This window comes from Thunnus albacares, chromosome 13, assembly GCF_914725855.1.
Source record: "Thunnus albacares chromosome 13, fThuAlb1.1, whole genome shotgun sequence".
Lineage (NCBI taxonomy): Eukaryota > Metazoa > Chordata > Actinopteri > Scombriformes > Scombridae > Thunnus > Thunnus albacares.
Genome location: NC_058118.1, coordinates 18,603,888 through 18,618,087, shown reverse-complemented (window position 1 = coordinate 18,618,087; position 14,200 = coordinate 18,603,888). Strand labels below are relative to the sequence as shown.

The 14,200-nt window shown below is 40.0% G+C and overlaps 1 protein-coding gene across 3 annotated transcripts in view; it reads right to left on the bottom strand.

The window, feature by feature from the left end:
• Positions 1-8,348, bottom strand: part of LOC122994928 (glucocorticoid receptor-like) — a 76,456-nt gene extending 68,108 nt beyond the window's left edge. For 2 of the 3 annotated variants that reach the window (XM_044369724.1, XM_044369726.1), the window contains exons 1-2: positions 7,855-8,348; positions 4,763-6,027 (exon numbers count right to left, since the gene is read on the bottom strand). In XM_044369724.1, coding sequence (XP_044225659.1) covers positions 4,763-6,018 — 1,256 coding nt within the window. In that variant the 5' untranslated portion in view covers positions 6,019-6,027; positions 7,855-8,348. Of the gene's footprint in view, positions 1-4,762; positions 6,028-6,354; positions 6,416-7,854 lie in introns of all 3 variants that reach the window. The other variant, XM_044369725.1, reaches the window with a different exon arrangement.
• Positions 8,349-14,200: the final 5,852 nt, after the last annotated feature.

Sequence of the window (14,200 nt, the reverse complement as noted above, 5' to 3'; positions counted from 1 at the left end):
TCAACTGTAAGACGCCTAAAACTTCAAAGAAAAGCACAATTTTCTGGTAAAAATAAAGAATGACACACGTTTCTCATCCACAATCTGCAGTGCACTTCAATCATGAGAGAGTGTGTGTGTTTGCATGACATCTCTGTGTGTCTAGCTTTTGCATGACTCTGCAAAACATGGAGAGCTTTGAGGGGCCCATCACGGGTGAGTAGGTGAGAAGAAAAAAAGAGACTGAGTGACAGTCTAAGGAGAGAGGCAGCACCAGCAGCACACCAGAGCAGATCTGTACACGTGGCCTCTCAGCCTCTCTATGTGCACTCACACTCACACACACACATACACACAGTCCGTCTTGCCATCCGCGGCTCTGCTCTGGCACACACTGACACCTCTTCCTAACTAGATGTGATACAAACGAGCGAACATCAGATTGTTTCAATTTTTCCCAATGAAGATTTGCTAACCTGCTCCATGTGTCAGCGAATAGGCTAAGCGACGTGTCGCTTGTTTCGCCCACTTGCTCCACCTACGACCTATTTTTATTGGTCAAAATTGACGCCAACGTCTTTGATGTTTCCGTTCCCCTCCAGCCAGCAGTCAACAAAGATGAAGAGAGGCTAATTTATGAGGTTGAGAAGTGGCACATCTTGTGTGATGAACAGCATCCTTTTTATAAGGATATCATCAAAAAGGACGAGGTTTGGAAGGAAATTGGGGACCTGTAGGGAGTTACAAGTAAGCAAACTGTCCTCCGACTATATAGAAAGAGGAAGAAATCACAAGTGGCGCCACAAAAAAAAAAACTTCATCCCTTCCTTCTGATGCAAGATCACTCATAATATATCTGGACAATTTTTCGCACTCCATCTGCTGGAGTTCACCCGGTCACTGTATGTTAGGAAGAGGTGTGACACACCCAGCACAGCAAAAGAGCCTTTTAACCCTTTTTACTGTCAGCATGACTCAGATTTTAAACTTAGCAACAAAAAGATGAAAAGATTAACAGGTGTAATATACAGAGAGCAATGTAGTGTGTAGTTATAAGTCATCTCCTGCATGTAAGAAGTAAAAATTGAATATCTACTTAATGAAATGAGTATCATGCTGTTCAAGGAATTTTAAATAATGTTTGAAGGGCCTCATTTAACCCCAGGCATGAAGCAACAACATTTGTCTATGTGATTATCAGTTACATAACAAGAGGTTTGAGCCAAGCAACCTGATTGGGCCAAATTGTGTTCTAAGTGTGCTGAAAATTGCAATAGAAGAGCTAGGTGAGTTCGATGATATACAGTACAGTATATGGAGTCTGTTGCTATGTGAACTCATGTGATAACCAGGCAGCCAGTCATTTTTCTGTTTTCATCCATACTTTGAGATGTACTCAGTACACATAGTATAATGCAATCTAGTACAACACTGCAAAGAAATACTATCTTTTCCAGTTTATAATGTACAATCTTCACCTTTTATGACACTGTGTCAGAGAGGTGCATTACATTTTTGTTGTTTTTTGTCGTGTTGAATTGTATTATGTTGTGTACAGCTTCTGTACATTTCGTTGTCCATGGTCTACAATTACAGTAAACCTGTTAGTCTACAACTGAATGATACGGACAAAACTATTAACACTTAGAGCTTAATTGTTAAAATACACACTCTCTCATTCCAGCTTCTCAACTGCGAGGACTGTGTGCTTCTCTTCATCTTATATGACAGTAAACTGAACATATTTGTAATTTTCTGACATTTTATAGACCAAATGATTCATTGATTAATTGAGAAAATAATCCGCAGATTTAACGAAAATGATCATTAGCTGCAGCCCTCACAATAGTAAGATTACATTTTGAATCGATCTCCTAACTTAAGCAAAACCGCATTTTAAATGCAATCAAACTTAAACTGCATTATCATAAAAAGTCTGCAGACGTCTGCTTTTAATTTTGCAGGGCATTTGGTAATCTAAAACGTTGATCAGAGAGTCAGAGAATAGGATAATTTGAGGAATTAGAATACTTAATCATTGCCCAACAATGCTTGTTTGTTGGTCTATTCTGTCGTTGGTTTGTGGTTTTCATTTGTTTTTTTAGTAAGGCTTTTTACACAGCACTGCTCAGGCCGTGCAGAGTGTCAAAGCCCTGCATGAGATCTACACAGTAGGAAAACACACACCATACTGATGCAACGGGCATCAAGATACCAGGAAGTAGCTCGGGTACAACAGCAGTGTGGCAAAGGTTATTGGCTCTTGTTGACTGTGTTGGCTTGACCAGAAAAGTAAAATAAAAGAACACTTGATTGAAATAGCAGCATGTTAATCCGCTATTTTTAATTTCTACAAAGCTTTGTCATCCGTGTTTGTGGTAGCAATAACATCTACTATAGTTTATTATATGTATGTGTATATTTATGTGTAAAAGACTTGAAATGATGGTGACGAGAGAAGATTGGGGTTTGCACATACTGTATGAACCATGACAAAGAGACTTGTCCACAGTTTAAACTGGTTAACAGCACAACAACCTGGGAGCATATCAGTCTGACAGCAGCGAGATAACAGTAGCTGACACCCATACCATGTTCATCTCTGACTTGTTTACAAAGCAGACTGAGCCAAACACCTCAACGCCTCTTTCAGAAGGACAGTACTGACTCACATAACGCCATCTTGTGATCTACCCATTCAAGCCGTATTCACTAAGAATCTCATAAAACTGTAAATAAATCTCTCTCTTTCAACGTTCCACTCACAGCCAATTGAGCTGTCAGCTAGTACTTCCAAGCTGAAAGTGAGGCGTGCCCACCAGACGCTTCTCATTCTCACTGCGCCGCACGTACGCCACTTTCTCACAGGACTCATTTCTCCCACATTAAATATGATCATATTGCATCCTTTGAAATGCACATATCATGTTTTCTAAATGAATCACTTCCTGTGGGATGACACATTTACATAACTCTGTGATATCTTTATGACAAGCACTTTTTTTTTGGAAAAACAGAAGAACCCAGGGAGTTGACAAATCATGAGTTACGAGAACAATTTCACAATTTTGCCAAAATAATAGTAGTTTTCCATTCAGAGAAACCAAAATCAGTAAAAAAAAACTGTCTGAGGTTATGAAATCACCAAAGCTGTTCAGTTACATATTTTTAAAAAAACTAAAGATGGTTAACTGCTTAACTATCTTCTTAGATTAGTATTCAACATCTCAAGTGAGCACAACTAAACAAAACTAACTAAACCCAATTCTTTTTTTCAACACTGTCTCTTTTCCCACCTTGTAACCTGGCAACTATTCAACTAACTCATCACCTTTTCTCATATCTGCCTCCTCTGACAATAATCCTGCGAAATAAAGGATCATTTATTGCTAGTTTTCATTTCTCCTGGCATTCCTAAAATGTGATGTGATGTGGATGAATCAGAGGAATGCGTTCCCTGCTGTGTCGCCCTAGTCGAGGTGATAAGAGCCAGATGCCCTCCACCCCAGGGTGCTAGCACTTCCTTCAAAAAAAAAAAAGAAAAGAAAAATGTCCCACACAAATACATAACAGCTGAGCACCACTTTTTTGGCTTATTAAATTGATGTTTCTGTTGTGCTAGAATCACACTGGAAGACTCGGGCTTAAAAGCTTCATTTCCCAAATGCACACTCAAGGTGTCCTGTGGGGAACTGAAGTGCCCTGATACATCACTCTGAATTTGATTTAATTTCAGTAGCATCGACAGTGACCAGAACAGATGTTATTTTGTGCCTTCTGGAGCCGCAGTGCAGAAGTTAAAAGCAAAAAAAAAGATAATAATAATTGAGGAGAAAATAAAATTCTGTACTTTCTCTAGACTGTCAGGTCTAGCTTATGATCCCTTTATGTTCAAATCAATTTGTAACTGTCACATCTTGCAAGCTTTTTAAATCATTATTCTTCACCTAAATTTTGTGAAATAAAAAAATTATGCTGGCCTGTTCATAGAGTTTGACTGTTAAAATGAAACTGTAAACTTGAAAAGGTAATTCCACAATCGCTTTATAATTTCCCACGTACAATATGTAGGTCTATGTGTTACTTGAGACTGCATTTTCATTTTGACATCAAAAGAGCATGGTGACATATAAATGTAAATGACAGACTGGGGGCTCTGTTTCGCTTATTGCATTTGAATAAGTCTTTGAAAATAAAATGTCAAATGACGTTTTCATTTTCAAATAGTTAGAAAATTGCATACTAATTTTAATTGTGACTTAAGTTGAATTATCATTTGAATATTGTCCACTGTACAGCGGGGTACGACTTTGAAAATTAAATGTCAAACACCTTTTCTGTTTTCACTTTTAGTCAAATAATGTATACATATGTGAGAAATTATAGAGCTGTTGTGGACTTTTATTTTCAAGTTTACATTATCATTTCAATAAAGTCCCCTATGGGCTTCCATAAGTTTAACACCATACTGTTAACGGCTATTGATCTGAATATCTGACAGAAAGATCTGACAGACTGGTTTTAGACAAGGCAGCAAAGATGATCACTGAGTCTAGATTTGTACTCCGAGAAACGCATCACTGCTAAGCACACAACCAGTCATCTTCAACTCTTCTTTCCTTTGCACTGAAGTTTTGACATATTTTTAACATTTTAAGAGCAGAGCAAATCCCTTCCTAGCACACAAAAAAATCAAGCATACCATGAATGAAAGCAAACACCAAATCCGCCACAGAGACAAAAAATAAACAGAGCAGGAATAAAATAATTCCATGAGACCTACCTGGAGAAGTTGACAGAGAAACTTGCCAGGGCTGCGGCGGAGGGGAGCCCATCGTCGCCCCTCTGTATCCCAGGAGCCTCTCCATACCTGTTCCTACTGACCCAGCTCTCCCCCACCGGAGGCAGGTTTGAGTACATGCCAAAAGGCTTCTGGTCTTGTAGGCCCACTGTGGAGGGTGGGTTGGCTCTGTAGTGGTAGCCAGCTCCTGCGCCAATGGCCATAGGTGAGGGCATGGGGCCTCCCCCATGGAGAGAGCTAATGCTGCTCTGGAGACACTGCGACTGGCAGAAACCAGTGCTTTCTTGCTTCTCCTGTTTGACCACACCGGGAGTGCGGATGTGAATGAAAGAGTTGTTGTCAGGATCCTTCTCCTCCTTGATCATAACACTGGAGAGAAGTGATGGGGGCTGCTGATGTTGATGGTGAAGCTGCTGTTGCTGGTGTTGTAAGAGGTGATGCTGCTGATGCTGCTGGTGATGATGATGGTGTATGGGGTGGTGCTGCTTGTCTGTGCCGTTCACATTGGTACAGTTTCCTTCGTTACCCATGAGAGACTTTGTTTCCTTTAGCAAGCCGCTGGCAGGAACGCCACTGACGCTGCTGTCATGTAGGATGTTATCCAAGTGTGCTACTTCTGAATCCAACTCAAAATCACTGATTTCTGGCAGCGAACTTGGAAGGTCCAGGTCTTGCCAAATCTCGCTGTCCTCCATTAGGCGACTGCTATCCAAATCACACGGACCAGCACCTGTGTGTCCGCTGTAAGTTCCTAAGTCCTTATCCAGAGGAAAATTCCCCTCCTGCTTGATGTGCTGGGAAAAAAGGTCGGGCAGAGGGAGGTTGCCCAGGATGGAGGTGTCCGAGGTATTGATGACAGAGGTGGACGTCCTATCTAAATCGGAAATATTCTGGTTCAACAACGGCAAGTCCCCCTCCATACTGAATACACCAATATCCTGCTGTTGTTGTTGTGGTTTCTGCATTCTGATGAGTTTACTCTCCTTCATGTCTGACCCTTCGCACAGGACATGATGCTGAGGGGACTCAAAGAGGCCTCCAAGCTGCCCCTGGTCTTTGGTTCCACCCCGTCCATTTGGGGACACTGTGGGCAGAGACCCAGGGCTGGGCAGGTGCATCGCAGACTGGAGCAGTGAACCAGCTGTGTCACCTGTATCTCTGCATACTCCGGCTCCTGTCTCCCCAAATGTCAGGCTGTCGTCTCGATTACCGTTGCGCTTCAGTCCACCCTGATCCATTTTTTTATCCTGACAGGATAGTGATGATTCAAAGAGGGCAAAAACACACACAGAGTGAGAGAGAGAAGAGACAAAGGTTAGGCTATAAAAACAGAGTTGATGCTGTATAAGGTATGCAGTCTAATCCAGAAAAAAAAAAAAGAAAGTTAATATTGATCTTTCACAGTAGTAAACATCTTGAAACATCTGCATTAACAATGTGTTATGGCGCAGTTTAAAAACATTAGCAGTGCAAGGCTCCGGTCTACTACTGTGCCTCTCTGCCTACACTGCTCTTTTAAATATTTATTTTTATTTTTCAAGAAATGACAGCAGCCATATCAAACAGGCCATCACCTCCACTCACACCCAGTCTGGAGCAACATGGCAGAGGCACAAATGGCACAAACAGGATGACCTACATCAGTGCAGAAAAAGAAAGCAGACTTCAGCCATTACATAACACACATGACTGTAATGTTCATGTTTTTTTCTTTGAACTATGCCCTCCTCTCAACTCAGAGAGTTAAGAAGTGACAGGCATGCCTGGGCATAACTTCTGTTTCAAGCAGAGCTACTGACAGTCCCACATTACAGACAAGCATGTGTAGAACAACATACATCTGTCGAAAGAGATTAACCCACTATGGGCCTCTGGGCATTTGCAGCATTCAGCAACTGTCTATCTCCATTTTGCAAGACAGTACAAATTAACAATTCAGCTAAAACTCTATTTAAAAACCTGAAAAATGACATTAAGTGAAATAAAATTAAAGAAACATGCGGTTGCAAACTCTGCAATAGTAACCTTTCTGCACGTAAGAGTCCTGCAGCTCACTCATGTATCTGTTGATCATTAACAACGATATTGCCATATCTGGAGGGGCAGAAATGCAAGCTGTAACTTGCGACACTTTTGCTGTTTCAAAGTCATTGCTATACATTACACAAACTCACACACACTTGTCACTCAGAGCATGTTGAACTTCATCTGCTGTTACCGTAAAATAACGCGTTGCAGTTCATGGCGACGGGATAAGTTTCTGATCAATGCAAGTGGCCCGATCGGCTCTATGTTTTTAGCTTTAAATTGAAGCAGGGGACGGCACATTGTGCCTACAATACATTACTCAATACATAAGATGCATGGTGCTATATGGACAGCAGTTTACAGCACTTCCTTTGCGCCTCCACTGCTGCACTGTGCTGCTCAAAGTGAGGTCCAATGACTTGTGGGGTCTTGTTTACTCTTCAGAAATGAAACATGCTTTCACCTTTATCTCACTCCCTGGTTGGAAAATTAGAATGATTTTTCTCTGTTGTTCATAGGTTTGACTTTCCCCCACCCACAGTACACCATAGACGGCTCTGTTGTGCAATCAATACTGCACTCTTCTCAAACTGATGTTGTTAATCTAATGCATTTCAGAGGCGGTAATGGAGGTCCTTGGCATGCCGAAGTTGAAAAAGTTCGGGGTTTCCTGACTTGCTGTACTGTACTTTTCAGCACAACACAACATTACAGCATTAGTGCAACCTGTTGGCTGCGCTGGGAAATTGCACTGATCACACGCCTACAGCCGGAGAGCCTGATAAGCAGCCGTTCCGTCGAAGTTTGTGCAACATTTTCTCTTTGTTGCACAAAAAATTTTGACGGTTCCTGCGGGCGCTAGTGGCGACACGGTGCGGGGTTGTCAGTGCGCCTACAACGCACCAAAGGGGGACGTTCATCATCGGCCTACCTCTAGGGAACAACCAGTTGATTTTTTTTTTCTTTTTTTCTTCTTTTATTTCTTATAATGTCATCACAGCGACATAATGAGAGAACAAGTGGCTCCATCTCAAAGTAGACCTTACCTGTATATTAGAAGTGCTGCACCGGTTAGGTCATCTCCCGTCACACCGAGTTGGAAAAAATGAAATAACGCAACGTCCACACAGTCAAGCTCTCAAATAAAAAGCCTCCAGCGCGGTAACGTTGCGTGGTGAGGTGTCAACCGGATTTGTTGCTGCTTCTCTCCCCGTATGGCAAAAAAACATCCTCCGCAATATCAACTATTTTGCAACTAAAGTCAACAACGTCGCTGACCTAGCTGGAGCTGGCGAGATCCACCGTGTGCGCCGATCTGTCGATAACTTTTAACGCTCGTCGCCGGTAGGGGGGAAAGTGATCGATCCGTCACTTGCTCGCGATCCCGGGATAAATCCGCAACGAATAGAAAGATCTAAAGCGCAAAATTCTGCTCTTGCGCCATTAAACCCGTGAGTACATTAAAGTTATATAATACAACCGTGCTGCTCTGGCGCACTCAACTGCGAAGTCAGGCAGGGCAGGGCGGACAGTTAGTTGAACGGCGTCAAGCTAAATTGAACAGGAGCTGCACTTCCGCCTCGTCCTTTCAGCCACGTGAGACATTTCTCATCGCCACTGTCATTATGAACGTTATGTGATTAGCCTACATAGAGGAAAATGATTATTCAAAGCGCTTTTGGATCATATAAATGTGGATTAATTGCCAATTCGCGCAAAACACCCTGCGCAATTTGATTTTTTATTTATGTCTCTTATCAAAGCGGGGTATTTTGCTTTTATTTTAAGGCTGAATACTTAAGCTTCCTGTCTCTCTTGGTCTCTCTGTGTGAGCTTGACGTAGCTGTTAGTTTGACACTTGCCGGTGAACGCCCCTTTCCACACTGAAACTCTGTCTGCTGGGGAATCTGTCAAAACGTGTCTTCGTCGGCCACTGCTAACCTCCACACATGGTGGGATTGATAGTTTTAAACCTGCACTCAACTCTGCTACAGCCTCTTCAACCATCAAACCAAGCATGTTTAATTAAAAAAAACGTCATCTCAAGTTTTGAGTTTACAAAGTCCCGTTTGGGGTCCTTTTAGGGTCAAGTAAAGCTCTGAGCGTGTAATCATGATTAGGCTACTGGAATGTCATACTGCCCACTCTTTTCCCCTCAACTATTAAATTTGCTATAAGAAATAAACTACAATGAACTGAAATCAAAATCTCCTCACAATTAAATTGGTTTTGGTCAATCAGCTGGGTCAGGCACACAAGCTTGTAAATGTAGGAAATACGAAATCTGTGTTTTGATAGCTTGCATTATTTAATAGTATTTATTCAAAGTTTTTGCTACAGTAGGAAAAAAATACCCCAATGACAGTTAGTTCACCTGCAGCAACTGAGAATCACTGCTGAAAGACATTGAGAGACAAGTATGCAAATCATTGCCGTAATAATTTGAATTATATCAGCGACTGAATACCAAAATGTAATCACGACTGAATGCTTAATGTTGAAATGTAAATACGGTTGCATTCATTACACTGAATTATATGACTTGGAAAAGCATCATTCTTAACTGTATGGTCTGATTTTCACTTTGTGACTGATATAACCCGATAAACCAGAGGTCAAATCGATTGCACTCTGACTCGATTGCTTTTCCTTGGTATCCCATATTGTCAGATCTGAATCTTATATCTTGAATTTTAGTGTCTGAATTTGACCAAGCCTATTTGAGCAGCCAGAGTTCTTGACTTGACTTGAATCTTAAGATCTGAATTGAGCTAATTGAAATAGAGGAACTTGAATGTAGCTTTTGGATATTAGGCACGTGAGTGTTAGTGAAACTGCAGACAGACCACATTCAGACCACATAAATTCAAAGAGTTAGTTTTCAAAGTCAAACATTTCCGTGTGATAAATTCAGTGTTATTTAAACTTCAACATTAAGTATTCAGTAATGATTCAATTTCAAAATTTGTTTTTCAGTTTGTGCTATAATTCAAATGATTATTGCAATGATTTGCTTCCACAGACATGAAGCATATACTGTAGGGAGCTGTTGAAGACAAGAGGAAGCCAGACCAGTTAAAATACATCATTTTATTTTTTAGGCAAACTTTAGAGAGAACAACCTCCAAACAAAACTGCCTAAAGCACTTTCAGATCAAGGACATTAATCACTCCTCAGGCTAGTGTCTTTTCACTTTCAACAAAGCAGGGTTTAAATTGGGAGCTCAAGCACGGCACATTGCCTTGAGCTACAGCAGAGAGGAGGTCAAAGGGCAAGCTGGCAGCCAGTAGCACTCTGAAAACTTAGCATAAAAGCAGAAACCTGATTCCTACATGGTTAGTCCCCCACACAGATAAGCCATATACTAATACTAATACGATTTTTGGCTGAGGGGCCTCTGTCTGACAAGATTTGTGTTGTTGGATAAGATTTGATACATTGAGCAGAGCTTCCAGTTTACTAGGAGATAACAAAGGAGAGTGTGGAGTAGACATTCAAAGTCCAAGTTTTAAAAATATAAAAACAAACTTTTCCTCATTTTGCTGGGGACACTTTGGATGAACCCCCCCATTCAACGTTTACCTCCCTCATCAGTAAAGACTGGCGGAGTAAACAATGTGTTTTACTTCATGCCAGTGTGTTAAGACCAATGCACTGTAAAGAAAACTGGAATCTTGAAAGGTTTTTTTTGGCTGAGGTCTAATTTACCTTAGGCAATTCAACAACACTGAACTAAAATGTGCAAAAAATGTTACATATGCTGCTGTTCACTGTGAGTATTATAATATGGGCTGTCATACAGGAAAAGAGATCTTTGCACATCTGTATTCAAACAGAAGCATATAGGAGAATAAGTGATGACTCAAAGTAACCAGCAGTAAACCAGCTCTCAGAATAAATAAACAATCCTAGGGAGCAAGCAATCAACCACTCATTAAAACCACAAGAAAAAGGACAGTGTGAGAGAAAACAAACACCTCTAATTCCCCATATCTAAAAAAAAAAAAAAAAGTGAACATAATTGTGTATGTATAATATTAAAAAAAATAAAATAAACAAAAATATAAAAAATATAATTAAAACTTTAACAAAAACATCAGAAATCAATAACAACCACTTCTTACAAGTGAAAGGGGTTCATTCTTACCACATTGTGCAGCATAAACAGAAAACTAAATATGCAAAAATAACAATAAAGTAATGCACTGGATCCCACACTGCATCTGTAGGAAACAGAAATTCTTAATACATAAATAGGTCAGCAATCCAGTGAGCACGCATAATACAATGAAACTGTATGATAAAAAACTTATAGTGCCGGAATAAATAGAAAATGCTCTCAGGGAGTGACAAAACAAACAACAAATACAAAAAGCTCATGATAACGAGACTCCTATCAAATACTGACACACTACACATAGATAGACAGACTGTTAACCTGAAGCAAATCAATCAAAAAGGTTAAATTAGAGATTTGAGAATAACATATACTTAACTCAGGAAGAAGTTATGACTGACTGTGAACTATTTACTGTACTGTATATGTATATGATTTACTGAAACATACAAATGTTTGTATTTTTTTTGGTAAATGACTTAAAAAACTATAATTGATTTATTTTCTGTTGATTGGCTAACATTTAATGAACTAATTGTTTCAGGAATATGTAACACAAAGATAAATTAATTGAAATATAAGAGGCCATGAGAGGCACAGTATCATTCTTTATAGACTGGGCTAGTTCACTTATGATATTTGATGATGATATTTTAGATTAGTTCAAAAGAAGTCCTAATCTTTTCAATGCATTTAAAGGGCCTCCTTGAGTACTACACAAACTGATGAGTGACCTCTAGAACCACTATTATACAATTCTGCTGGTTACTTCCACCAGACAGGCTCTTTAGTTAGAAATTCATTTTCTTGATGGCACTTTAGGCAGGCCAGAGCAAGGAGTAATTTGAATTATGTGCCCAGCAGAGTCAGCTCAGGGTAAAGAAGGAGAGGAAGAGAGGAGAGGGAGGAAGGAAAGTGGACAGTCCAGGCTGTGCAGACAGGCGCAGACACTCATGCTGTTCCATCTGCAAGAAAAGAAACAAGGATAGTCAGATGCAAACCAACAGCCACGAGAAGATAGGAGGAAAAGGGAAAAGGGGCGGAGGGAGGGGAGGAGGGAATGGAGAAGGAGGGGGGCAGGTGTGGCCCTCCATGCAAGTCATTCGATTAGAAGGAGCAGAGTGTGTCCTGTGCATGCGGACGTCTCATTAAGAGCTAGCGTGGCTGGAGAGAGGCAGGAGCTCCCCAGGGCCTGAGAAAACCACACTGTTCTCAAAACATCACAGGGAACACTGTGAGTTTTTAATGCTGGGTAACAATGGGTGATCCTATTTACCAATAAAAACACTCTGGACATGTGGTGCTCCATGTGCATGTATGTGCAACTGGGAATTCATGGAGAAGTATGTTACTGTGGTTGTGTAATACACTTTGCTCCGTATGCATAGTAGGTTACACTAGTTCCAGTGCATGTGCTGCTCTGGAGACAACGACATGTGAATATTTATTAAACGATGCACACTCACATGTGCTGCTAGCTAACAATTTGATATCTCTGAAAGCCCACAGTTTGGATGAGCAAAAACTTTGGTTTTAAAATGTTCTTGACTTTTGAAAAAAGGATCCAACTCACCTCATGGACCATCACTGGACCCAAGCAGAGGTACATGTTGAACACACACACAGAAACACACTGTTTGCTGCCCATGTACTTTTATAATTATCTGTCTAAATTACAGGTAAAAGGCATTTTTGAATGGTCATTTCATTCCCATCACATACATAGACACAGACATACTTTTTCCTTTTTAACCCAGTGTAGTCATGAGAATGTTGCAACCTTTTGCTTTAATCTGTTAAGTTTCTGCCACCAACACAATGGCGGTGAATGGAATTTAGTTTGTATGCTAAAAAAAAAAAAAAAGCAATGCGCTCCAGAAACAATGTCCCTTTTAGTCTGTATAATTCTCAAATCTCACTGTTAACATGTTTTATTGTGAAATATTTCATGTAAAGTGAAATCTATTCACAGGAAAATGGGTTGCTTTGTGATTTAGTGATCTTTTAAGTGAATGTGTTTATGTTGTTTATGTTAACAATTAATTCCAATTCCAAGTATTTTTGTTCATTTTATGCCTTTATTAGAGGGTTAACAAGAAATTAAAAAATAGAGAGACATGCCCTTTGAGACAAATTTGTGATTTAGCTGTGTAAATAAAGTTGACTTGAACAACAACCAACAAATGTCCTCGGCCTACATGAACCAGGGACGCAGCCACTCATGTTTGGCGCCGTAGGCCACCAGTGCGCCCTGCCCTCAATGTAATCCAAAAGGTCACATTTCCAAACTCTTTGATCAACTGGCGTTAATGCCAATGAAGGTGAATTGAGTAAAACAGAGCCAACGTCTGTCATGTTAGAGGCTGAAATCAGATTTGTTATTAGTCTTTCCTCTGCCAAAATCTCTAACCTCGCAGACTGACCACTTGCCAAACTCTGTCCAATAAACAAGATATTTGTGAGGCCACAGACCTTTTGTTCACAAGCCCTGATTTGTAATTGGGCAGCAGGGACCAGCAGTCTCTTGAGTATTGAGGCTCAAACCATCTTTTCTCTACATACAATGTCGCTCTTGAACAAAATAAATAATAATTCTAATAATTATTACTAGTATTATTGTGGCTGCTGCTGTATTCTTATGGTTATTGTTGTGAAGAAAGGCGGGCTTCTGTTTAATGAACAATAATGTAATTTTCAGTGACTGCATTAATTTTCTTTCAGTGACTGAATTGAGTTTCTCCCTCAACACCCTTTTTCATTATTTGTGCACAAATGAACGCTTTGTTGTTCATTTAGTTGTCCTTTATCATTACCTACAGTGGGTGATTTTCTCAGCAGTTGTGCTTGATTTGGATGTTTGTCCAAAATTAAGGTTCAATCAACATTTAATTCTTTATTTAGTCCAGTAATTCAGTTTGGTTTTGTGGACAGCTTTACAAATGAAGTTTTATATTGTGTTTTCCACATTGTTTAGATTATCAAAGGATGTGTCTGCCAGTTTTTTAATTGTTCCTTATAATGTCTGTGTACATACAGAAGCTAAATATTACAATACAACAAAAGTGAACTAGCAGCTGAAGGTTCAGGTCGAAGAAAGTCAAAAAAGCAACCAAGTATGTCAGTGAGGAGACTGATTGACTTGATAAAGTGTATTACCGTAAGAGATTCTGCTCCCACAGTAGATTTGTATCAACTAAAACAGCATTCAATTATGTAAGTGAACTTTTCTCAACATCCATCTTTCTATATTACTTTAAAAGAATCTCCCACAGAA